Below are 26653 nucleotides of genomic sequence, written 5' to 3'. Positions count from 1 at the left end.
GATGTTCTGGAGCCAATTCACAAAGGACACAGGGGTACCCACAAGTATACTCTTGAAGTACTGGTGAACAGTCACAATATAAAAATGTTAATATCGAATTGCCAAAATATCGCGTTTTAAATATCGAGTGGCCATAATATCGACTCACAAAAATATAGTGGTGCAGAATATCGAAATTCAGGTAATAAATATCGATTTTCAAAATAATCGAAGTTAGTAATATCGACAGTCATAATATAGTTGTTAAAAATATCTAATTTTTTTATAGTGTTTTACGTGTTAGTATATGTGTTAAAAGTATGTATTATTTTTGTAATGTATGTTTGCATTTTTTTAATTCCGTAGCGGGTTGTGGGTTTATAGGGGAATAGGGTGGGAAGTAATTTAATTGTAATTAAGTAATTATTTATTTTTATTTATTGGTATTGATAATTAATTTATTGTTCATTAATTATTAATTGGTAATTAATTTTTATTAATTGATTAATTGATAATTATATTAATTGTATTAATTTATCATTCAGAGTGGGTTGTGGGTTTATAGGGGAATACGGTGGGAAGTAATTTAATTGTAATTAAGTAATTATTGACATTATTTTGTGTATTGATAATTAATTTACTGTTAATTATCAATTGGTAAAAAGTGTGTATTACTTATTAATTGTTGGTATTGAAAATTAAGTTGTTGTTAATTAATTATTAATAGGTAATTAATTTGTAATAATTAATATGTATTGGTATTTATACATAATTAATTATTACGTATTTTGTAATTGGTAATTAATTTGTAATACATTTTTATTGCTATTGATAAATATTTTGTATATATTTAATTATTAAATCATTACTTTCCCTACTGTTGCACTCACAGAAGGGGGAATAGTAATTTTTATCCTCCCGCTATCCAACACTTTCCCTACTGTTGCACTCTCTGGAGTGGGAATAGTAATTTTTACCCCTACGCTATCTAACACTTTCCCTACTGTTGCACTCACTGCAGTGGGAATAGTAATTTTTACCCCTACGCTATGCAACGTTTTCCCTACTGTTGCACTCACTGGAGTGGGAATAGTCATTTTTACCCCTACGCTATCCAACACTTTCCCTACTGTTGCACTCTCTGGAGTGGGAATAGTATTTTTACCCTCCCGCTATCCAACACTTTCTCTACTGTTACATTTGGTGGAGTGGGAATAGTAAATTATTCCTATCCGCTATCCAACACTTTCCCTACTGTTGCACTCACTGGAGTGGGAATAGTATTTTTTCCCCTACGCTATCCAACGCTTTCCCTACTGTTGCACTCTCTGGAGTGGGAATAGTATTTTTTACCCCAACGCTATCCAACACTTTCCCTACTGTTGCCCTCACTGGAATGGGAATAGTAATTTTTACCCTCCCGCTATCCAACGCTTTCCTTACTGTTGCACTCACTGGAGTGGGAATAGTAATTTTTACCCTCCCGCTATCCAACGCTTTCCCTACTGTTGCACTCACTGGAGTGGGAATAGTAATTTTCACCCTCCCGCTATCCAACGCTTTCTCTACTGTTGCACTCACTGGAGTGGGAATAGTAAATTTTACCCTCCCACTATCCAACACTAAAAATATTGAATATTTTTGAAATATTATTAAGTTAACATATATATGTATTAAAAAATAAAAATGCATGTTTATTTACATTAATTATTTATTAATTGTAAGGTTATTTAAGTATTTTAAAGTATGTTTTACTTAATTATATACATTATTTCATTATTTTACATTACTTTTAAGACATTTAAAAAATTCGATATTTTAACAAACTAAATTATTTACAACGATATTTCGGATTCAATATTTTTGGACTTACCTGCTTGTAGATAGGAAGTCGATATTCTGTCATTCTATATTTTTTCTTTGATATTTTGACAGGTCGATATTTTGCTCCTCGATATTCTGTCAGTGATCCTGAAGTACTACTTCCCATAATTATAAATGCTTTTGTGCACAGGCACCAGTGTGTTCATTCGCTCTTGTGATATGCCAAGCAGAGACGAATGTTGATAAAAAAATTGCTTTCTCAACCAGACTAGCTACAATGTTGAAAAGTAAATCATGTGCCCATAGCTGTGAATTAAGAGACACCAATATCACATTTGCAAATATAAACAAGCCTCGTAGCAGTGATGTTTCGGTGTCTTAGTTCCAAATTTGCACATACTATAGAAAAAGAAAATGGACATGGACATTTCACATTTAGTGCCATAAACTGCCCCTCAGCTTTAGTTTTTAATTTCCTGGGAGCATTGAGGAAACAGGAATAGATCCAAACTAATTAGTACTCTCAGGAGCCTCCTGCCAGATCCGGACGCATCTGCAGTTTTTAATCGAAGCATGGAGGCCACATTTTCTGAGCCCTTCATGCATGAGTGATGGTGAACATCTTAGACTTGAAGGTAGTATTACAAAGATACCTGAACAGCATGTAAACAAACCGCCTCTTCCCTTTGGAAATGTCATGCAGCATTGCCCATAACCAATCCTATTGCTAATAAAACTCAATTGGCAATTAAACATTTTTGAAAATGTTCTACGGTGTGGAAAACAAGTGGCCAATGATGGTCTTTGTAAACAGAATGCATCCTGTCAATGTGTACAAACCTCTTTGACGAATAGGCTCTCTGCCTTCTTTTCTGCATCTTCGGGAACTGTCGAGAGTACCGTCCTCCACTGGCGACCTACTGTCGAGATCTAGAAACAGAGAGAAGCTAGTGAGCACCACACCAAAACCCCAATGTTTATCATAGGAAATGAATAATAACATGAAGAACCCTGCAGACAATGGAAACATCCACACAAACCTTTGCAGGGGCCTTTCATCTGAATAATCACATCAGACATCTTCATTTTGTAAAAAGGATATCCCCTGAGGCAATCACTGTAAACCTGGGCTTTCGTTTCATCAATGACATTAGATATTTACACACACATCTAATATTGAAATCCTTAACATAACCCTTGGGAGGGTACCTCTTGATCTGCCTTCGATTAACTTGAAGACACATCATCCTTTGGATGAACAGCATCTTGCAGCAAAGTCTGTGAAAATCTGGACCTTCTTTTAGCTTCAATTAGAAACATCAACTTATCCGTGGAGAGAGGGGGTGGTCACTGTAAATGGCAGTTTTCCTTTGACTGATTTCATCAGAAATTTGCAGATAGATCTTTCATTGGAAAAAACAACATATCCCTCAGCGTGTTGCTCCGTATTTGAATTTTGCTATTATCGATTTTAGAGACTTACAGACACATTTTCATTTGTAACCATTGACATATCCTTTATGTGGCCTCAGTAAATATGTGCTTTGGTCACAATAGAAACCTACAGTCATATTTTCTATTCTAAGCCTCAAAGTGCTATAGGGCGGTCACTATATATATATATATATGGGCTTTCTTTTGATTGAACACATCAGAACCTCAAAGACACAGTATCAACGCCAGTCTCTTTCTTCCAGTGATTACTCACATTAGTACCTTAAAAGCGGATGCTCCATTGTACAAATCAACATATCTGAGAAGGGGTGACTGCACATTAGTACAATACAGACACATCTTCAATTGGAAATGCGCATTGGAAAAACTAATAGGGCTGTGTTAAAGCTGTTAGGGCATGTAGCTTTCACAAATTAAAGCGAGGCACATGGAAAGGAGCCTCCAGGAGAAGATAAGGCAACAGTTGTCCATCATGTAGTTCAATGCAAGTACTAGAATTGAGGTACAGGTGACACTTATACAATTGCATTAGGTGAGAGATGAATACTCCACTTGCATGACCACAACATGATTAACAAAGTCTAAAGCCAATGGCTGAATGAGTTTGGTTGAAGAAAATCAATGGGGCAGATACAAAGCCCACTCTGTATTGTTAGCAATAGGTCAGTTTGACAGCTGTGCTGTCAAAGCCTAGACCTAAAAACAACTCAAGGGGTTACTGTTAGCCTGAGTCTTCATTTGACAAGTCACATTAGAAACGAAAATCGCCATTGTTGGACTTGGCCCTTCTGGCAGGTTCACCCCAGAACTTTTTTGCCTTAAACTCTGACATATTGGTAGTGATTTTTGGCCTCTGCGCACTTTAGCACTGTGGCCCAGTGTAAAGTGCGGGCGCTCTCTGAGTGCGTGTGGTGAGATTGGCCTGCCCTCCCATAGGAATGCATGGGGGATATGTGTGTCCATGGTTATTCCTGATGTGAGTGGAGTGCAGGGTTGAGTTTAGTATGTGCAAACTCGGGAGAATAAATGCTGCGCAATGGTGTGCGCAGATTTATAGTGACTAGTGGAGAAGTGGCCCTTTTAGAAGTTGGCATTTCTGTGTACTGTGTGTCTGCCTGCCTGATGTAGAGTGCATGTCTGGCTTGGGACTGACAGGAGCTGAGAGGGCTGGGGAATTCCAGGAGCCAGGGTGAGTCTGCCCGGTTGTGAATGGAGAGAGGAGAGATCTGCATGTAGATGGGAGGAAGGAGTTGCACCTGGGACCTGAATAGGACTGTGCCTTCCCTCCACAATGCTGGCGCCGCCCCCTGTGGTGCGTCTGAGCACCTAGCACCCACCTGACAAAGCAGAGAGGAGCTGAGCACAACAAAGTGCTCCAAAGCTCCCCTGAACCAGTTGTATCTGGTTCCCCCAAACCCTGCACCTTTGAGACAAAGGAAATGTGTGTATAAAAGAAGGGGCTGTGACCCCATGAAAATGTTCAGTCCCTGTTCTCTTTTGGATCCTGACAGACGGGGGCTTGCCGCTGGTGGGGCCCAGGAGGGACCGCCATGGGGGCTGCCTCCTTGCTGGAGGGCCCTGTGTGCTGGCCCCTGGGCCCTACATTGCCTCCCTGATGCCTCCAGGACTTCTTGGACATTTTTGTTGCTTTTCCTCTACCAAGGACTTTATGCTACCTCCTGCGCCCAGGGAGCGCTTCGCTTTCACTTCTAAGAGCACCTGATGCTGCAGGGAGGAGCGTGGGTTTTGCAGCGCGGCGCTGCAGCCCCTTAAGGGGGAATCCCCTGTGTAGGGATTCCCCTGCGATGCCTTATTCTCAATGCGGGTGCCCACCCCGCTTATTTTTATTTAAATGAGCAGGTGCCCACCCTGCTTCTTCGTGTGCATTTGTTAATTACTGCGCAGGTGCCCACCCCGCGACTTTGCTTTATTGGTGGAGCGGGTTCCCACCCCGCTTTATATTTTTAATATAAAGGGAGTCTACCCCTCATTGTGCCCAAGAGAATTCACCGCCGCGGCCCTGTTCGGCTGAAACCGCAAGTCAGGCGGCATTGTGCCTGGCGGCGGGCGGGACTTCCAGTTCCTCGGAGGAAGTCCAGCGCACGCCGTTGCCGCCTAAGAAAGCCGCCCGGCAGGCGCCAGCAAGTCCAGAAGGTGGCGGCCGGAGTCCAGGAAAGCCTCGGCTCCCAGGAGGGGGCCCGGGTGAAGATTGCAGGCAGCACGGTGCTCCCAGGAGTCCAGAGAAGCCCCGCAAGAGAGGTGCTGCCATCGTCATGCGGAGGAGTCCCCCGAGCAGCCGCGGTCGGTAGTAGGAGTTCCTGCAGGGCGGTGACGTGGGGAGGGGGAGGGGCAGGGTGGGGGGTAGTAAACTATGGATTACGGAGGTTTATAGGTAAGTAAACATATAAATTAATAAAATGAATTTCGTTGCGTGCACTGCATCGCATTTGGGGATGCAGTGCACGCAACGAAATTCGTTTTATTAATGTGATTCATGTAGAATGATTTACGCACCCTGTGTTGATACCTCTAAATGTGTTTTATGATTATGAGGTTGGTTCGCATATTATGGTTTATGCTAGTGAGATTTATTTCCTAATGTAGTTATGCTTAGGAGGTTAGGGTCTAATGTGTTTAGACTTGTGAGAGAATTGCATAATGTGTTTATGCTGATGGCGTACAATGCGTTTGGCGCCTAATGTGATACTGTGCATAATGTAGTTTATGTTACAAGCCGATGCTAAGTACAGTGATTACCAGTAGGTACTGGTTGTGTTCTCTGTTTATGATAAGTTCTACATTTACTAAGTCCACTTTGTGATGGTACTGACAGTGGTCCAGTTGGCCCTGTCAGGTGTAAATAATCCCTTGTAAATATAATCTAGTGCCAGGTGGCACCGTGTATAATATGTGTTTACTATTCTAATGTGTTATGATAATACAAAGGTTATTTTTATATATAACCTTGTGTGGAGTTCCTTTTGTAGTGTGCCTGGGATGTTGTTGCTGTGTGCGTGAGCAAATGCTTTACACATTGCCTCCTGGATAAGCCTGACTGCTCGTGCCAAGCTACCAAGGGGGTGAGCAGGGGTTATCTTTGGCGTGTAACTTCCTTGCCCTGACTAAAGTGGTGGTTTCTGCCTGGCTTTGGCGCAAGCCTTAGCCAACCAGAAATCCCATTTCTAACAGCCATCTTCCTTTGGAAAAAGCAAGCTATCCCTTAGCCTTAGCACCTCTTCATATTCCTTTGACTGATCATATTGGAACTTTACAGGCTTACTCAATAGGAAAGAGCAGCATATTACTTAGGAAATCAATGTGGGTCCGAGTCTTCCTATAATCGATCTCACTAGAGCCTAGCATGGAAACATCAAGATGCCTCAAAGGGGTCACTGCAAATCTAGATTTATCTGTTTGAGGACAATAGAAACTTACAGACACGTCTTCCATGGGAAACATCAACATATCCCTCAGGGGGTCGCTGTAAATCTGGGCTTTCCTTTGATGGATTACATTTTCATAGTCCAGAGGCTCAACCATTCTTCTTTTTTCCTACATAGCAGGTGGAAAAAAGAACAAACAAATCATTGTTTGACTAAAGTAGTGACATTTGACTGCTTCATCAAGTACTGTGTATTCCACTTCTAAAAGAAAATGTCACAATTATTGCATCACACAAACAAACTTCGTCCACCCCTCTGCATGTCCATATACCTTACAACCCAGATTTCACATTTATCACCACAAAGAAATATATACATAGGGCAGGTGTGTCCCATAGAATTTTGGGGGGGAAGAAAATAAAGCAGAAATGCGATTCTGGTATAAAATTATATAACTGGCATCCCTTAAGTATGTCTTTAACTCTTTCTCGTCTCTAGCATCTCAGCTAGGAATCGTACTGGACACCTACTACAAAAACGTTTCTCCAACCTCCAGCGAATGGCATCCAGATACCTTCTACCCACACAATCTCCCTCCACAAAAACTCAGTTTTATTACTGTGAATAGAGGTCGTGCTGGGCAACACCTCCTTTGAGTGCAAAATCAATGGGTCCCCAACCATTTCCTGTGGGGCGGAGGAAGAATTTGCCTGGAGGGAGCAAGTAGTGCCTCCTGGGACTCTGCTTGCAGAGGTTTCCGAGTTAAGATGAATGGACTCTCACATCAAAGAGGATCAGGGGATGGATGAGGTCTCAATGAAATGCTGGTATTACCCTGTGATAGAGAGCAGAAATGAGGTTTCCATGCATGCACTGGGCAACTCAGAACTATAATAGTGGTACAGGCATTTCCTCCTCAAAACAGCATGAATATGCAAATGCCTGGCTTGGACAGTGGAGTCAGGGGGACCATGCATTAAGAGGAGCAGAGGCTACGGGTCAGAAGACCATGCTTTGGGTCTTTTTTATTTTCCTCAACTGTTGGTTAGTTGTTGCTAACACGGAACACCCCCCACCCACAAAGCTATGAAAAGAGACAGAGTAGCAAACCACTAGCAAAAAGTTACAACAAGTGATGACTGATCTAACCCATGATGACCAATGCAATTTAATGCACCATAGAAGCACAGCATTGGATCTGAGATGATTAGCTTAGTGTTGAAGGAAGTCTCTAGCTCGCATGTGTGCTCTGTGGTGTCTGTCCATGGAAACAGAGAAGGTGCTTGATACACGGGCTGCAATTCATGTTAAGGACGTTATATCAAATACATCTTGGGTCCAGGATTATCAAATGGTCATGCTGTTATACACTAAACCACTGGCCTGACTCAGTACTGGGACACTGATGTTCGAAAGTTTGGAACTAAAAAGGCATGAAAGGAAGAGATGTCCATTTTCACCACAGTGGTTTGTTCTGACCTTGTGTGTGTACTTTGCAGTAGTAATGACAAATCTGGCTTATTGATTGGGAAGTGAAGGAGGATATAATCTTTTCGTATGGTGATAACATACTGGTGTACCTCAGGGATCACATTCAGTCAATAGGAAGGATATTAAAAGAGATCTAGATACCTGAATTGCTATACTGGCTCAGGATTAATTGGGACACACCAATTCTACTCTCAACTGGCTGATAGGCAGAAGCAGATAGAAGCCTATTTCCAGTTTTGTCCTTGCCCTGGAAAGCAGTGTAATATGCATGTTTGGGCATCATGAAAACGTGCACTGGTACACTGATACTTAGGTTAAGCCTAGACATAATTGGGGCTACTTGCAAACTGCATTTTGTTGTACATATAGTAGTACTACAAAGCATACTACAAAATGCTATTCGCAAACCTACTTGCAGAGTTTACACCTCCATCTCTCCTACACCTATATGTGCGGAGATGTCTGCCCCAACTGCAGAATCTATGCAAAGGAAGGTATACATTTTACTAGTAAATGTAGACGAGACACAGGGTAGTTAATGGAAAATGGTGAATATTTATGAATAAAGAACAAAGTATTAGGGAGGAGTAAGGAGGGGATTAGGGACAGGGCTCGACAAATCCACTCGACCGCTCGCATTTGCGAGGTAAATTTTATGAGGTCGAGCTATTTTTAGGTCCTACTCGCCCTTTCTGGCGAGTAGGAAAACATACTAACTTTTGTCCTCCGTCTTTGAAAACGGAGCAAATGTGACAAGATAACAAGATTTAAAGGCCTTTTTATTGCTCACAAAGCAAATGAGCAATAAAAATGCCTTTAAATCTTGTTATCTTGTCACTTTTGCTCCGCTTTCAGAGACGGAGGTCAAGTAGGTCACTGTTAGGGCGAGGAGATTTTTCAAGGTACTAGTCCTGCAGGACTAGTACCATTTTTCAGATTTTTCGAGCCCTAAGGGAGGTTCAGGGAGGGTCAAGGAGGTGTTGATGGAGGGGCGTCAACTCACCCACAAAAGTGTGGGCCTATATCTATTCACAAACTGCACTTCTATAGTTACTACAGACAATCAGGATCCCAAAACAGTAGTAAAGTATTCCAGGTCAGAGGTGGAGAAAGTCTATCAAGAAATATGGCCAACCACTCATATTGCAACCTCCTCTCAGAGAAAATAATAGATTTAGGGACTTAAAATAAAACGCCAGAGGAAATAATGTTAACTTAAATTATTTTAAATAATAAAAGCTATAAATAAATATAAATTAATGTTAAAAATAGTACATAATTTTAATTAAATTATAAAATATTTTAGTAAACGTTTTGCATTTAAGATGTATTGTAAAAATCAATATCATTAATATAATCAGTAAAATAATTAATGTTTTTACTATGCATTAATTATTAAAGGTGATGTATAGAATTTATTTAAAGATATGTAATTATATTTACAAAATGTATTGCTACAATAATTTTTAAATGCAGAAAATCTATTAAAATATGTTCTAATGAAATTAAATAAACATATGTACTATTTGAATTTATTTTTTGTAATAAATTATATTTATTTATGTGTTTAACTACTTGAAATAATGTAAGTATTAACTATATTGGTTTGCGGTGGAAGTGGATCATGTAGATGAGTGAAACTAGACATTGTGCAGTTTAGTTGTGTTAATGCCACCTTCCACTCCCTGACATGTATGGCTTCTATTTGGACTTTGATTCTACTGATTGGATTTAATTTGTTCTGGTGTTAAATTATTTAATAAAATGTTCTCTATTTTTCTAAATTGGTGTGCGATTTTTCCTGTGTTGTGTTTCCACTTAATTACTGTTTGCGTGCTACATATGCTGCATAAACACTTAGACATTTCCTTTAAGTTAAGGCTGACAACTATTGTGCCAAGCTATCAGAGAGCTAAGCACAGGTTAATTTAGTAACTTTAGTGGTTCACCCTGATAGGGATTATGGCTGTTGCTTGAGAGGGTCTTCCCCACCCTCAATCAAAAACCCAATTTCCTACACTAAGGGCTCTATTACGATGGCGGGCGAATCGCCAAAGCCAGACCGGTGATGGCTACTGCCGGCCCGGCAGTGGCGATATGCCCGCCAAATGTCCCTGGTTCTTCCACTGCCATATTAGTATGGCAGGGGGCACAGCGGCGGACGGAAAGACCGCCCGCCGCTTTTCCGCCGGTCGAATTGTCGACCGGGCGGAAAAGGGACTCAATATGGTGCCATTCATATTATGATGTAGGTGGAAATTGACCTTTCCATGGAGGCGATGCCGTCATTGAAAGACATGCGGTCTTTGATGTTGGGAGCCTGTTGGGGGTGTGAGGGTTGCACATGGGAGTACCTATGGCCTCACCATTGCAATGGACTACGTGGCAGACACCTTGTGGTGCCTGCCATGTTGTGCAAGACAATGCTGTGCACAATCCTTTTACATTGCGAGCGGGGCTGCAGCCAGCAGATCCACCCGCAATGTAAAAGGCCCACGATGCCTAATTTGCATGGCGGGACCGCCACAACATCGGCGGTCGGTCCAGTGCTCCATTGCAATGGTGGGCGGACAAAGTCCGCCCGCCATCGTAATAGAGCCCTAAGTATGTAAAGGAGTTGCTACCCTACCTAGCACTCCACATGCAGGGAATTTTAAGCACCTTAGCCCTAGCTGATCTTAAAGACCTCTGCAAGGAATATTGATGCACTATGTTATGAAGATAAATAGGAACGCAGATAAATAGGAACAGAATAGTTCAACGCTCTGAAATTTAGCACCAGTGATCTGAATAGAACCATCTTATGAATAAGGAATTAATGATTCTCCTTATGATGGAAAGAAACCGACTGCTGTCTAAGTACGTTCAAAATAAGTTGAGCTGCAGCGTTTTACACAGTTTGCAAGTAATGAATGAAATACTTTGGGAGACCCAAATAAAGTGAGTTTCCATAATCATAGCATGAGCCACTGTTTTACAGATCAAAGGAGGTAAAATATCCCACGCCTTCCTAAGACATTTTAATATAGAGAAGCAAGTGACCAGGAATCTCAAGGTTAGATCTTGGTCAAATTTAATTCCCAAGTTTCTACCCAACTTGAATGGATCAGGTGGTTGACAAGGTTCATCAGACCACGAACCTAATGACCATATGGAGCTGGGTTTGCCAAAGATCAGAATCTTTATTTTCTCAGAATTTAATTTGAGGCAGCTGTTTTACATCAAAGAAACCACTGCAGAAAGAGAGTCCTTAAACGTCTCTTCAGTAAAAGTAGTTTCTCTGTGATGGAGATAATCAGTTGAGTATCATCAGAATAAGGAAGAATTGAGAACTCAGAGGAATGCACAATTTGAGCCAAGGGAGACACATACGTATGTATGGTGAAGACCATCTGGTTATGGCCACACAAAAAAGAACAAAGTGACTTGAGTGCTAAGCCTGAGATACTGAGCTGGACACCTCTGCAAACCTTAAATGAACTTAGACATGGAGTAGGACTATTTCATCACTGTATCTGGCCCTTAAAAATTATATTCAACCAATGGGTTCCATAGAATCGATGGTAAGCTGACAATGCCACAGAACTGTTGAATGATAAACTGTACGTACGAATGAAAAAAGGTTTGAGCAATACTAGATAGACTGACCTAATTTAAATGTAAATGTAAATGTATGTGTCTTGTAAAGCGCACTGCTGCCCTGAGGCGTCCTGGCGCTGTAGACCACTGGGGAACCCGTCCTGGCTATCCCTGTGAGATGGTCCCTCCAAGGTGAAACCAGGCATCCCCAGCGAATGTGGGGGGCCGTTGTGGAGATGAGGCAAGCTAATGCCCAGAGTTGCCGAGTGTGTTCCTGGTTAGAGTAGGTACCGAGGTGAGAATTATCGAGTCTGTTTTGACCCTGGTCCACGACCCTGCTGCGTCGGGAATTGAACCCTGGTCCCTGGCCGATTCTCTGCTTACGGATCTGCCGCCTCTAACCAGTGAGCCACACCTCTCCACACCATCTTATGCTTTGCATGTAGATGCCCGTTAATGTTCTCCAGTAAGGTAACCCCCAATAGAGGTGCTGAAGCCCTAGATTCTGTACCTTGTTCTTTCACCTGCTATAGGACTGTCCTTTGATTAGTGCTCTATGATGAGCCATTGCTGAAGCACAGAACTCAAGCTCACCCACAAGGTATGACTATTGGTCATGTCCCCATTTGCTGATCAGATCAATCAGGGGCAGCATTGACTGTGGCACTGTTGAAATGTTGCCTTGCTATGAAAGCGCTTCATTTGCAATTGTCAAGATTTGATGCTCTCCCCATAAACCAGATAAGGGAAGATATGTTAGTGGTGGTTTTCACTGACTAGAGGTTATTTATGCATATCGTTCTATACTGATATTTCTTTGGTGCATAAAACCACAGTATAAAAGTCCAGTAGGGGCCACAAGGCCTGTGTCATTCTACATCTGTATATATATCCAATCTGCTTTGACCTGCTTGTGCTGAGTTTCTGTGTTATCCAAGCCACGTACATGCAAGTGGACCTTGCTATATATGTTGTTTAAAGTGACACTCATACAATTTAATAATCAGCTGTTTCTAAAAAAAGATTTTCACTTAGCGATATGCTCGTTGGATTTGGCTCTCTCTGCAGGGCCATCCCCAAACATTTTGCTTTCACACTCCTGTTTTCTGAACCCATTTTTGGGGGGGCTTTTAGGACTCTGCACACATTTAATTCACGTGTGCCTTTAACAGTTAATTAAATGTGCCAGTTCAGAGTAACCCAATTCTAACATGTTTTAGGGAGCGAGCAGAAGCACTTTAGCACTGGTTAGTAGTGGTTAAGTGTACAGAGTCCTATAAGCCAAAAAGAACACAAAAAACCGATGTTGAGCAAAGCAAAGCCTCACCACCCAGCTTCATCAGAACAGACTCTGCACAAAGCCTCACCGCACAGCTTCTGCAGAATCGACACATCCTAATGCAAGACCTCACTTCACAGCCATAGCAAAGCCTCACAAAACAAAACTCGCAGACTACACACCACGATTTAAGGTACTTTATTAAGCTGGCCTAACTTGGTCATTGCATCCAGCGCGCACTCCATAATGGACGGCCTGAACTTTTGACTTTGTCCCAGTCCGATGGGACCCGATAACTACGGTTGGCGGTTTGTGCTTTTAATCACTGTTTTTACTTAAATATATCAAATTGCATAACTCTGGTTCTAATAATTGTATTTTTGTCATTTTGGTCTCAAGTGATCTATTAAAATGTACTCTATTTTTCTAAATTGGTGTGGGGTTTTTCTTGTGTTGTGTCTTCAATTTATTGCTGTTTTTGTGCTGCACAAATACTTTACACATTGTCTCCTAGTTAAGCTTGACTGCTTTTGTGCCAAGCTACCAAAGGTTTAAGTACAGGTTAATTTAGTGAAGTTTGTGGTTCACCCTGACAGGGATTGTGGCTGTGGCTGTTGCTTGAGCAGGGTTAACGACTCACTCAGTCGGCTGCCCTATTTCTCACCGGGATCAGGTGGGTGTTCATCATAAAGTATCATGACTTGAGAGAATTGAGGAAATCTTTCCAAAAGAGAATGGCCAAAATTTCACAGCTGAGAGCATCAGCAGGCGCAGCTTTTTATCTCCCACCAATCTGCAGACTACAGCACACATACAGTTAGCTGCTCAAGAACTTATAGTTAAACAGAAATGTCCTGCCATCAAAGGCCATGAGCATGTACTGTAGGCACAAACTGAAGTACGAATAATCTTACCAAATGGGACGGTTTTAGTCACCTGAGGTGAGTTTATCATACTGCAATGTAAGCACTTACCAGGATCTAGGGAGCCAAATCTGATACCTGTTAAATGTCACAATATTCAGTGTAGGGTCACCCAGAAGACTCAATGTAGACGGAGAACAAGGCAGAAGCTGCACTACTGCCCTTCCACAGATCAAGCAGCCACTGGCTGCCAGCAGAGGCGCGAGTGCTGCCGCGGTGCGACACACGCGACTGAGGAAACAGAGCGCTGCCTGGGACTCGAGCAGATGCTAAGTGCTGCTGATTCGGGGTCAAGCACTGAAATGTAACCGAGTAGGACACGTTTGAACAATAAAAAGGTGATGAGTCCCAGCATGGAGACAACTGCTCTATCTTAAGTTCATGAACTTCCGACAACAGAGTAATAATTAATTTCTATGTAAAACATGTTACGCAAGCAACAAGGATTGGGAAGGAGGTAGTGTATGCTCCAACGATGCAGGTTATGACACATCTAGGGAGGAGATCAATCTATAGACAAAGTATAGGCACAATATCAAGAGTAAGGATCCCTGGTGCCCCAACCTACACCCGTCTCCATAAGATGGGGTACGCTCACACATTATTCCAAAAACACTGCAGAGTAATACACCTAGCCCATCCAATTACCCCCTCCGCTCACCTCTGACCCTCACCCCTTGACTTCCCCAGCATCCTGTCCTTTTTATTTGGGATATATTAGCGACTGTTTGGAAATCTTAGACTCATACCCCTTAACATCATTGAATAAGCTGCACCCCTGCCTATGAAAACCATGACCTATGAGACAGCTGTGCTCACTCGCTGCAGTAATAACATCTGTAGGAGCTGCAGAAGCACGTGGTGGAGCACGAGGTGAAAGATTTACAAACATGTCCCTCTTGGGCTCCGCTGGCTCACAGAGGTTTAGAACCAACAGGCTTCATGGATGAAGAGAGACAGAACTCTACAGAGGCATGCTCTGAATTTTAATTCCCTACCATTCATTTGTATTAATCAGCATGAAGAGAACAACAGATAATCTTACAGCCAAGAGAGCGGGTAGTATAATCTAATATACAAACAGACAGATAGTTACAAATCTTCTGATAGACAGACAGACAGACAGACAGACAGACAGACAGACAGACAGACAGACAGACAGATAGATAGATAGATAGATAGATAGATAGATAGATAGATAGATAGATAGATAGATAGATAGATAGATAGATAGATAGATAGATAGATAGATAGATAGATAGATAGATAGATAGATGGCAGTGCCCCTTAAATTGCAAAAGAGTCTCACTTGAATTGCAGTTGACTTCTTTGTACTCTAATACCCATGCAAGCAGAGCGTGAATTAACCTTAACTAAGATTTATCAGTCATGCATAAGTGAAGTGATGAAATGTGGCAGAAATCGTTCCACTACAATATTAATACATAATTTTTTTTTAAAAGCCTCTTAACATATCAGTTTACTGAAGTAAGGCATGAAATATTAGGGCGTACGAAGCTTCCTACTTGCTGGACGCTTAGAAAACAACCCGCTGACCCATGTTGCTAAGTAAAGAACAAAGAGAGCCTCTGGTAACAGGGAAAAATCAAAATAGTTCCTAAAGCCAAAAAGGAATTTTAAGTGCAAAACCAAAATCCCTGAAGATGGACCATTAATAGTGCGGATATCGAGTATCTTAGGAGCATTGATTGTAATTCCCCCTCTGGAGGTGAAGCAATTCTTCAATATCTCTTCACACCCACGGTTAGCCTGGGGGGATGGAGCCTCGTGTGGATAGGAGCCCGGGCATGGACACTAGCCCGTAGGTGTGCAGAAACGAGTATGTGCAACAGATGCAGACATCCTGTCTTCCAAGCCAATCGAAACTGCTGATACACAAACCACAGTAGTTTAGGAAACTGGCAAGTCGGCTCAAAGAGCCTTGAAGCGGGCACACCAATGTGGAATTCACAAAAATGTTATTGAAGAAGCAAATGTATGCTTCCAAAACTCCACACATCGCATGGTGTGTCATCCTGGTGCCACATGAACCGAGCAGATTAAAAAGTGCCAGCTTGCAAGAGCATTTCGGATGCAAGGTATAATTTACTGTGTGGCAAAGGCCCCAGAAACACAGGCGTGAAATCGGTAGCTTACCTGCTATATTTTTTTCCTGACGCGAAATTGCCCTTTACAACAAGCTGCAGCTGAAAATACTTCCCTAAAATAGTAAACCAGATTTTTGGCAAGGAATTTAATAACATATAAGCAACTTGGAACATATAAGCAACATGGTAAACAGCACTCTCGAGACAGGGAACTAGATGTCAGAAACTGTTAAAATGTGGATGTTGAAGAGAAGAAGCCTTTTGTATGGCACCGACAGATAACTAATCTAGCAAGGTGCACTGCCCAGTTCACAGATACAGGGCAGTTAAGACGGAATGCCCCAAGCTGCCCCCAGAATTGCAGCAATGATCAAATCTAAGATCTTTTAAGAAACACTGTCTCGAGAGTGTCAAGCCCTAGTGGACAGCTGTGCAGTGTTTCTAATGGAATACACATCAGGGGGGGTGAGGACCTTCTTAAGGTCCCACTCAGTCACGATAAACAGAGATAGTGGAAACAAATGTTGCAAACACTTAAAAAAACCCATTACTCTGGGTGATTTAAACAAAGAGAACTTATAAGGCAACTGCAAAAAAAGTTCAAAGAGCCAACAGGTACCCCTTAAAAATGCCCAAAGCACGCCCTTGCTGGGGTACAGACAACACAAAAAGCAACACACCAGATAGCTTGGCTTGAACAGGCCAATATGCCGAGTACAGCAGCACACTACAAACTTGTCCCAATATCAGGCGTATACAGATTTTGTCAAGGGACATCTGGCTGCTAAAATGACATCTACAACTTTGGGAGGGATGTCGAATTAGCCAACTGTTGCCTCTCAATCTCCAAGCATTGAGGTGGGGATTGCAACTGAAGATTTTTTTTTTTCAGGTGGCAGCTTGATTCGAAGACAGAAGCTCATGCCCAGGGGTTCAGGATACCACACTCTCTGTTCCCAATCTAGCGCCACTAGGATGACTTGGGCCCAGTCATTTCTGATCTTCTTCAGACTTCCGGGCAGGAGAGGTATTGGCGGAAAGGAGTACAGGAGTCTCGAGTTCCACTCCAGGCAGAATGCATTTCCAAGAGAGAGACACCTTGGAAATTCCAAAATGTGGTCATTGCATTTTCTTGGCTGTGTTGAAATGACTGAGCCAAAATTCTCCCCATTTGCAGAACAGACCTTGACACACCCCCAGATCTTACTGCCACTAGGCATCAGCGGCTTAGTTTGTCCGCCCTGGCATTTAGAGATCCTGCCAGGTGGTGTACCACCAGGAAAATCCCCTGGTGTTCCAGCCATTTCCAGAGGTGTAGAGCCTCCTGGCACCGAGCCCACAAAACCACCCCACCCTCTTTATTGTAATACCACATGGTGATGGTGTTGTTCATGAGCACCTGCACCCTTTGATGGATGGTAAGAATGCCAAGCAGATGGCCCACAGTTCCAGAAGGTTGCTGTAGAGCCAGGCCTCTGTCGGAGACCAGATGCCTCAAATCTCTACCTCTCCCAAGTGCCTGCCTCCACCCAAGTCAGGAGAGGAGTCTGCCACTGAACTAATTGCGGTTCAGCAACCAGCTCTGCAGGTCTTTTACAGTCTCCTCCGAAATCTGGACGTGATCGGAGAGGTCCCCCTATTGCTCTTCCCACTGGGACTTCAGATCCCACTGCAGAGCCCACATATTATACCTGGCATGCTTGACCAACAGGATGCAGGATGCTGAATACCGGCCATGGGGATGACTTTGAGAGCAGGAACAGTACCTTCCCTTCGACTGGTCACAGCATGAAGTCTTCCGGTACTTTGGAACATAGAGCTTCACCTCACAGTTTCCAAATGGCCTTGGTGTTCATCAAGGGGCAGTCACTGCAGGACTTTGAGTCGTGTTACAACCCTAGGCAAACCTGATGTGGGTCTGTCACAAAACTCTGCTTGTGACAGTCCCTACAGTGTTTAAACCCTGTGGTCTTGAGAGGTCACATTATGTCTTGCACACTGGGTTTGTGAAATAATTTTGATATAAAGGTCTTGTGAAGAGCAAGGTGGAACCACATCTAGTGGTTTGATAAGAAAGGAATTGACATCAGTGTGTGGCGCCTATATGAGCTTACGTACGTCACTTCCAGAGTGTGACGACACTGGAGTGTGCCTGCACGGCTGCACCTACTGGGGCAAGGGATACTCCTTAAAAAGTCTGACCCCTGGGGAATATTCAAAAGATGAGGAATTTGCGGTTAGAATGATAAGAAACAAGGAGCAATGTATATGAATTAAAATATATATATATATGTGTGTGTGTATATATATATATATATATTTATACACACAAATGTATAATGCATATAGATATATATATATATATATCCTCCACTGCAGGCTCACTTCGTCGGGTTACTCGGCGCTCTTTCACCAGTGCAGGATCCCGCGGCCAAGCCAGACCGCTACCTATAACACACACCTCCTCCCAGGCAGGAGGAACCAGGGTCACACTCCGTAGATGTATAGCAATTCTTCTTTTATTCATGAAGTATTCAGCTCATGTCTCAAGTGAGAGCTACAGACCAACGTCTTTCACTCTTATCATAAGACCTTGCTCATGATCATAGTTCGCGCTCAAGCGTTAGTTGGTAAAATACTGTTTTTGAATTTGACATGTCATTTCCTGTCAATCCTGCTGAGCGTCTCTAAGCATTGTGGGATATGTAGTCCCTTATGAGTAATAAACTTAATCTTCTCATTACAGTGCCCAAATTGTGCATAAACAAAACAACTATCATTTATATATGATAAGACCGAAAGGCGTCGGTCTGTAGCTCTCACTTGAGACATGAGCTGAATACTTAATAAATAAAAGAAGAATTGCTATACATCTACGGAGGACAACCCTGTTTCCTCCTGCCTTGGAGGAGGTGTGTGCTATATATATATATATATATATATATATATATATATATATATATATATATATATATATATATATATATATATGTGTGTGTGTGTGTGTGTGTGCATTACACTATAATTCAGGGATATGTTAAGAAGCAATGTTGTTTGCTCTAACTTATTTTTCTACAAGAAAATACAGTAAAACTAAATCAAAACAGCATTAGGGTTTATCTCCCAATGGGCACAACCATATTTTGGACGACTTAAAGTAACCTTTGTGGCCATCCCTCTGATAAATAATTTGGCAACAATCGAATATAATCTAGCTCTGTACATAATGTCTCACTTCAGTGCAGCAAACCACAAAGGCTCCTGGTTCAGAGTTGTATTAAAAGGAATCATGCATTCCTGCCACATTTGAGGGTTGGGAGCGTTGCAGTGCTCCTGCATGCTGTTAGTGAACCATGACTTTATAAATTTTAATAATGTTGCATGAAATATGACATGTGACAATACATCCATTTCACTAGGGTTATCTGTTATTTTCAGGATAATACAGCCTCGGTGTCGCCTTCCTCCATGCAGATAATGATATGACTGAATGAAAGATGTGATGGGGACGAGTGATAAAAACTTCATAGGCTTGAACTTACCAAACTACACCTGCCCTCACCATTGCAATGACTTGCCCTCTTCGTACGCTTCTCACATTGTTATAGAGATTAAAATGAAAAACAAGCATACATCACTATTCACATGAATTCAGTAGCAGAACAACACAACTAAAAGAATAGATATTAATTATTTTTTAACACACAATTGCTCACAAATTATTTAGCTGCATCACATTACACAATGGACACTTAGATGTGAATATTGGCAATCTTCCAATCACTATATTAATATATATCGTAATTTTGAACTGATTGAGGTTCTGTGAACTCCCTATTTAGGTAACAGAGCGAAGGGAGCTAAAATGAACTGACCAATAGATGAACTTGAACTCCAGCTCATCCCATTCCTCTCATCCCACCTCTGCAAACTCAGAGAAGGCTTTCACCACTGCTGTGGAAAACGCTCAAGGGCACCAAAGGCAGCAACTTCACTTTGAGAAAAATTTAAAACTCACCTTTTATAAACCCTGCATTATATATGACTTCTACTACCTGAAAGTGCACAAAGCCATTTCGTTCACACATCATATAACTTTAATTCATTCTTTGACTCATGCCACTTTTCTCAAGCGATATGAGTTTAAAATACAAAGGAAAAGCGTCAAATGAACCACAACATTTGGAAAAAAAATGACAACTAATTGGGCGCTCTTTATTCATTTCTTAATTACTTTCCTTTGGTCTCCTCTTTTGTAGTTTCTGACAATTTTTGTATCCTCTTCTGTTGGTTCATTCAGCACAATGAGAGAACCATTGGACCAGGCAGGAGTAACAACAAAACATGTTTGAAAGATTTAAATGAAGATGAAATGAGACAGACATAACTCACTTTTAAAAGCAAGCATTGGCAAAGCCAAGAGGTCTAGCCTTTTGTCAGTTAATTTAGGTCTATTGACTTTACCAATGCTTTGGTCGACACAGTTTAGTATTAACGAAAAGAGAATAAATAATACTTTTTGACAACACTATGTGCATCAGCAAAAACAAAAAAATAGCACAATGATATGTGCTCACATGTGTACGCAGGCATTAATGTGCATGCATTATAACACCACAGCAGTATGAAATATATGAGTGCATGAGTCACCACGAATAAATGCACATATGGCATGACTGCCATTTTGCAGATTATTTACATACCATTCTAAGATGGGAAGAAAGTAAATGCCACTTAGCAGCGAGAATAACAGAGATCAGGGTGGGGGGAGCAACAGGTGATTCCAGGGACAGCCTAATTTAAAAAAGGAAAATATCAATGAAGCCGTCACAGTGAAAAACAAATGACCACATAGCCGAGAGGGGCTGAGCTGGGAGGTAATCAATGGACAAGCTTTAAGATAAAGAGTGCGAGTGAGCAGGCATGTGAGGGGGAAAGCAGCACATGGTGGAGAAAATGCTCACATGGAGGGCTATCGATGAAAGAAAAAACGAGTTCGCCCGAATGTGAGCAGTGGAAGGATACAAGTCATCGAATCAAAAAGATGCTAAAGAAGCCACACTCAAGGGGAGGATCAAACTCAGGAATAAAAAACATTTGCAATGCAATAGGTCTCGCAATTGTGGGATTTTCAGCTATTGGCATTGTAAATGACAATGCTTTTTATTTATATGTTTAAAAACCTGCTTTAATAAAAGGCATTGTCAGTTACAATACTAATAAGTCAAAGTTTAAAAAATGCGAGACCTATTGCATTGCAAAAGAGTAAAAGAAAGCAGATCACCAAGTATCGTCACCACGAGTGTATAAACAAATTACAGAGCTTAGTAAAACAAAACCTCTAAAGTAAAATAAAAGGACTGGAATCCACAGTTGCCCATGTTCATGTACTTAACTTTACAGGCAAAACACTGACCGATTCAAGAATAATGACTGTAATAACCGTTAAGGTATTCAGGGTCAGACTGGGACAGAAACGAGGCCCGGGCACCAAAATAAAAGTGGCCCCCAGTAGTAAATTAGATAGCTAAAAACGTGGTCTATGTTTGCAAATTTGGGCAGTTCGAACTTGTAAAGAAACACGGCATGAGTGTTAATATCAGGAAAATCAACAGTAAAGACCGGTCCCCTAGACCATAAAACAGGCCCACAACCAGCCAACAAATGGCCCACACACTGACCTGCTAGAGCAGCCCTTTGGGCACTGACTGGTTGACCTTTAGGCCAGTCCAAGCCTGACGTTATTCCTTGGCAGCAAAGTTGTCCCTATGTGCAATTTACTTGCTTTACTTAATTTCGCATTAACTAAGAGTTTTTGTTCATACTGTGAACTGAGTCATCTCTAGGGGTGTGTGTGAGTTGGGGGTGTGGGTGGATGTTTTTGAGGAGCCATGAATGAGAGATTTAGTTCAGGCATAGGGCAGTGAATGTTTTGTAGTGTGGGTCAATAGGTCATAAAAGTGTTCAGCTGAAATGCTCAGCCAATCCTTGGCCTCTGTAGAGAGCACACAAAGCAGTGTCTGTTGGAGCAACGGTGTGTCTTTGCCCAAACCTGCATCTTGTAGGAGGCTGATACGCTACTGTCGCCTTCTTCAAAGCCCTCCGGTTAGCAGCAGAATAAACAGTGGGGGAAGAGAGGGGGGCAGGACGTGAGAGGGAGAATGGATGGGGGGATTTTTTGAACATTTTTGCCAGAACTGTAGCGTTCCCAGGGGCGGTAGAAGAGGTGGGGCCTGGGGGGGCCTATTAGATAGATGGGAAATGATGCCTGTGCTGGGCTTGCGAGGGCACCTGCCTGGCATGAATGTGGACTCGACTGGCAGAGCGCAGCACCGGGCACCTGGAATGCCCCGCACTGTGAACCTGAGATGAAACCACGTCAAGGGGTCTATTAGGATGGCGGGCGGATGGCCGCCGCAGGGCTGTCGATGGCAACCGCCAGACCGTCGGCAGACATTCACCCGCGATCACAGCCCTGAAAACCGCCAGTCCCATTAGCGTGGCGGTGACGACCGCAGCGGTGAGAATCTCCACCTGTCACTTTTCCGCCGGTACCAGTCCTCACGTATGCCTAGCGGGCGGGACTGGACTGCTACAATGATGCCAGTGCCGGACCAAGCTCTGTCGGCATGATTATGATGCCGGCGGTAGCCAGCTGTTCCACGGCGGTGGACCCGCCATGGAAAGGCATACAGAGAATTTCTCCGGGGGCCCATTGCGTGCCCCCAATGTGTTGGGGGGGTGTGTGGGTGCACTGGGGGGGTACCATGTCCCTGTACCAGGTGGCAGGCAGTGTGCAGTGCCTGCCACGCAGTGCAGTGACATGCATGACATGCTCCTTTTCGCACCGCAGCAGTGCTGCTGGCAGCAGCAACCGCCGCAATGTTAATCGCCAGAATCTGACCGCCGCTGTAGGATTTCAACTGCGGAGCATCCTAATTGGATCAGTTGTTATACCACGGTACTTGCGGGCGGTCTTTTCCCGCTACCATGGCAGTCAGGGATATTTTCCAACTGCCATCCTAATAGGCCCCTAGGTGTGGAAGAAAAATGGGGCGAGCATTGAAACGAATATCTGTTGATTAAAGTAAAAGAGAAATCCAGGTATAAAAAAGAGATGACCATGAAAGTGAAATCAAGGGGTGACCGTGTACAAGATGTTGTGGAATGTTAATGAGGGAGAAATAAAGGCTTTAAAAGGGATAACAGTGAAAGTGAACTCGGAGGTGAGCGCAAAAGATATATTAAGGAGAGAGAGTCAGTGAAGATAATCCAGGGGTGTAACTGTTAAAGAGAAGCCAAGAGGTGACCGGGAATGGAACCATAATGGTGACAAGAGAAATTCTGAGGCCACCATGAAAAATGAATCCATGGGTAACTGAAAACAAAAATCTATGTTTAAGTGGAAAAGAGATCAACAAGTGACGCATTGTGAAAGGGAAACAGTGGGGCGACATGGATGGGAAATCAGTTTGGTGTATGTGACGCTGTAAAAACAAGCTCGTCAGGTCTACGTGATTGCAGATAGGCCGGCTGAGCCCCAATTGGCCCCATTTAAGTAGCATGATCATTCTCAGCTCTGAGTCAGGCAGAAGACGGGAAGCGGTTAATTGAAGAATAAATACAAACAAATCAAAGACCCATGAAAAGTGCACGGCTTACCAGAGCGCAGGGAGCTTGGTTTCTGCTGTCAGCTTTTGGTGCAGTATGTTAAATCTGCGCTGCCTCGAAGAAAAACAAGCAGCAGCTGAAATTGCCAGAGACGCCGTGCGCGACCAAAAGGAAAACGAAAGTGAAAGCACGCACTTCGCACATAAAATAAAAAAATAGGAAAGTGAAAGCGCGCCATGTGCGCGTTGTGCCTCACACACAGTACTACACCAACTAAAACTGTATCATTACTGGACTGATGCACTGCCTGAAACGCCGTGAGCAAAAGAGACACCGTGCGCGTGCACATATCCTGTCCGGGCAGGCAAGGCAAACAGGAGACAGAAAGGGAACAAACATGCCTCCCTTGCAATGAAAAGCGAGCATTTTTGACGCGTGCCAATGAAAAGCATGGGTGGAGCTTCCACCCCGCTTCCGAAGCAAAACCGACGACAATAGATCTCGCAAGTGAGCAGCTCATGCGCTGTGTCGCTAGGCGAGACTTAAAAAGGAAAACCTTGAATAAGAAGCAAGCAAATGAGAGAAACATGTAAGCAAAGTAATGGTAAGCAACAGGCTGACACACAGCCTACTGTAAATATTGGTACTGTCCATAATAAGTCTACAGCAACAAACAGTTAAAACTGAAACATTAAAATGATTGCCATGGACACTGGCCCTGATATGAAGCTGAGCAAAACGGCTACTGGGCCTGCAAGTTCTTTGACTTACACTTAAATTACATTGTGCCCTGGTATTTACTGGGAAAAGGAAGGTATAGCACCAGATGTCAGTGAGAGTTTAGTAGATAGAGAGACCTATCACATCACTAAATCTGAGGAAAAGAAACAGACGATTAAGCTAGTAAAGAGCCGCATACAGAGGAAATATGAAGTCTGGTCTGTACAGGTTCATCGCAGCCTCCCAGACAATATTGCTGGTGATATGGAGGTATTTTGACCGACTTGTGCTAGAAATTGCCTTGAAAACAAACAGTACAGTGGCAAGAGAAACAACTTTTTCAAAAAGGACCTGCCAAACTGGAATTTATAAATGGACAAAAGCAGGGAATGTTACATACATACTGCACATTCAAAAACAAGCATTTACAATGCAATCGGTCTCGCCTTTGGGACCTTATATGTATTTAGCTATGCAGCACATTAGCCTGAGTGCTGAAACATCTACTGTTTGTTAACATGGAGAGAAAATATGCACCAAACTGTGTGACACGCCAGGAATAGGATCACATGGAGAGAAATATTGCCTTCCAGGGAAATGGTACAGTCCAAAGATCTGTTTTTAATATAAAATCAGGGCCTTCAGTGGTAATATCACTGTAAATACAAGATTTGAAAAAAACATTATTGTCAACGGGTGCTCATGGAAGACAATTTCTATGGACTGGAATCTAGAGAATGCTAAAGTGATTCTGGTATTTTACTGCCCTCTGCTGGTTGTTTAGAAAGAAAGCTAAATAGAGGGAGTTGCCAGAAAAATTAAAAAAAGAAAGTACCGAAGCAGAAAGCAATTCTGGTATTTTACTGACCTCTGCTGGTCGTTTTCTATTAAGACAGTTAAATAGAGGTAGTTGAACAGAAAAAAGTCCCTAAGCGAAAGCAGACAAGTCGTAGGGCTTATCTCCAGAGCCCACAAAGTACATACACATATAAGTATATACTAAAATATATACAAGAGGTCCGAATGTTCGACCTAATAATGAGGAAAGAAAGAGGTACATATAGATTTGGATACTGCTGTGCAAGCTTCATGAACCGAATGGTGGAAACACTCTGCTCTGTGACCTCCCAGATTTCACTGGGGCATCTATACACCATTGCACCTCTCATCCGGAGCCTGATGCAATGTGATCACCCCACGCTGATAGAATTCCATTATCTACTCTTGCCAGCCCTCAAAATCTTCAAACCCTGTTGCACCATGTACAAAATCCATCAAAGCCATAATGAACAGCACCCTCAACTATGTAGTAGACAAATGAATCATCTCGTGTGGCTTTTTGGCACACCCGCAGTCACAACCCCATCAAACAGGAGACAAAAAACATCAAAAAGAAAATACAAGGTTCCAAGTCTTTTAGGTCTATGCTTCCAGGGATCTGGAACAACATCCCTGTATCCATCATGACCACTCCAACCCTGCTCTAATTTAGGAAAGAGTTCAAGATCCACTTCTTTAAAGAACACTACATTTTTAGCTAGATTGGCACTTTAGAAATAACAATACATATATACTTACCTACATACTTGCAAAGATACATAGATACATACGTACGTAGAAACAAAGATACAGAAGCTTTCCCCCGAAGTCAGATGAAAAACATAAACATGTCAGTATTTCTACGACTGCTCTGTGGCAGACTTCGATTGAAGAGCAATCGCTCCTTATACCAACCGATTACTCTGCCTGTAGTGGTTGGGCTTGCCACACAACTACACCCCCCCGTGATTAGATTAAGGCTGTCTTTATTTGTGGTCCTTCTTTATGTACACATCTATCTTTTTTGTTTCCTCCTTGTTTAATCCCAATGTGCCGCAGAATATTGTAATCTGACTTTCACACCCCTCTGCAGCCTGCTTTGGGAGCCCCTGTTTACCTCCAAGGGGCTGGAGGAACAGGGAAGTCACTCAGGCACCGGCGGGCACCACCTCCTGTGTGACAACAGAAGGACGATGTGGGCCAAGGTGCAGCCTGAGCAAGACACAGGCATACTATATCCCAGCCTGGGCAGCTGGGACCGCCCCATGGAATAGTTACTCCGAGCAGCTACAGAAATGCGCTGGGTGGGGAAGGAAAGTGGACAAGGACACAGGGCCCAGACCACCAGACAACATCTGGGACTAGCACCACCTAACCCCATCCACTCTGGTCTGACTACTTCACAAGCTGCTGGGGTGCTTGGCCTTCGTTCTGCTGAGTGGCCTCCACAAAAGGCAGGCCCTTAAGTCACTCAGTCCAGGC

The 26653-nt window shown here is 42.7% G+C and overlaps 1 protein-coding gene across 3 annotated transcripts in view; it reads right to left on the bottom strand.

The window, feature by feature from the left end:
• The window catches only part of DOCK11 (dedicator of cytokinesis 11), a 1169031-nt gene that overhangs the window by 1021112 nt on the left and 121266 nt on the right, over window positions 1-26653 (bottom strand). For 2 of the 3 annotated variants that reach the window (XM_085607887.1, XM_085607888.1), the window contains exons 2-3: window positions 6694-6810; window positions 2644-2733 (exon numbers count right to left, since the gene is read on the bottom strand). In XM_085607887.1, the coding sequence (XP_085464013.1) occupies window positions 2644-2733; window positions 6694-6810 (207 nt within the window). Of the gene's footprint in view, window positions 1-2643; window positions 2734-6693; window positions 6811-19563; window positions 19612-26653 lie in introns of all 3 variants that reach the window. The other variant, XM_085607886.1, reaches the window with a different exon arrangement.

This window comes from Triturus cristatus, chromosome 5_2 (assembly GCF_964204655.1).
Source record: "Triturus cristatus chromosome 5_2, aTriCri1.1, whole genome shotgun sequence".
Lineage (NCBI taxonomy): Eukaryota > Metazoa > Chordata > Amphibia > Caudata > Salamandridae > Triturus > Triturus cristatus.
This window is presented reverse-complemented; position numbering and strand designations above follow the sequence as displayed.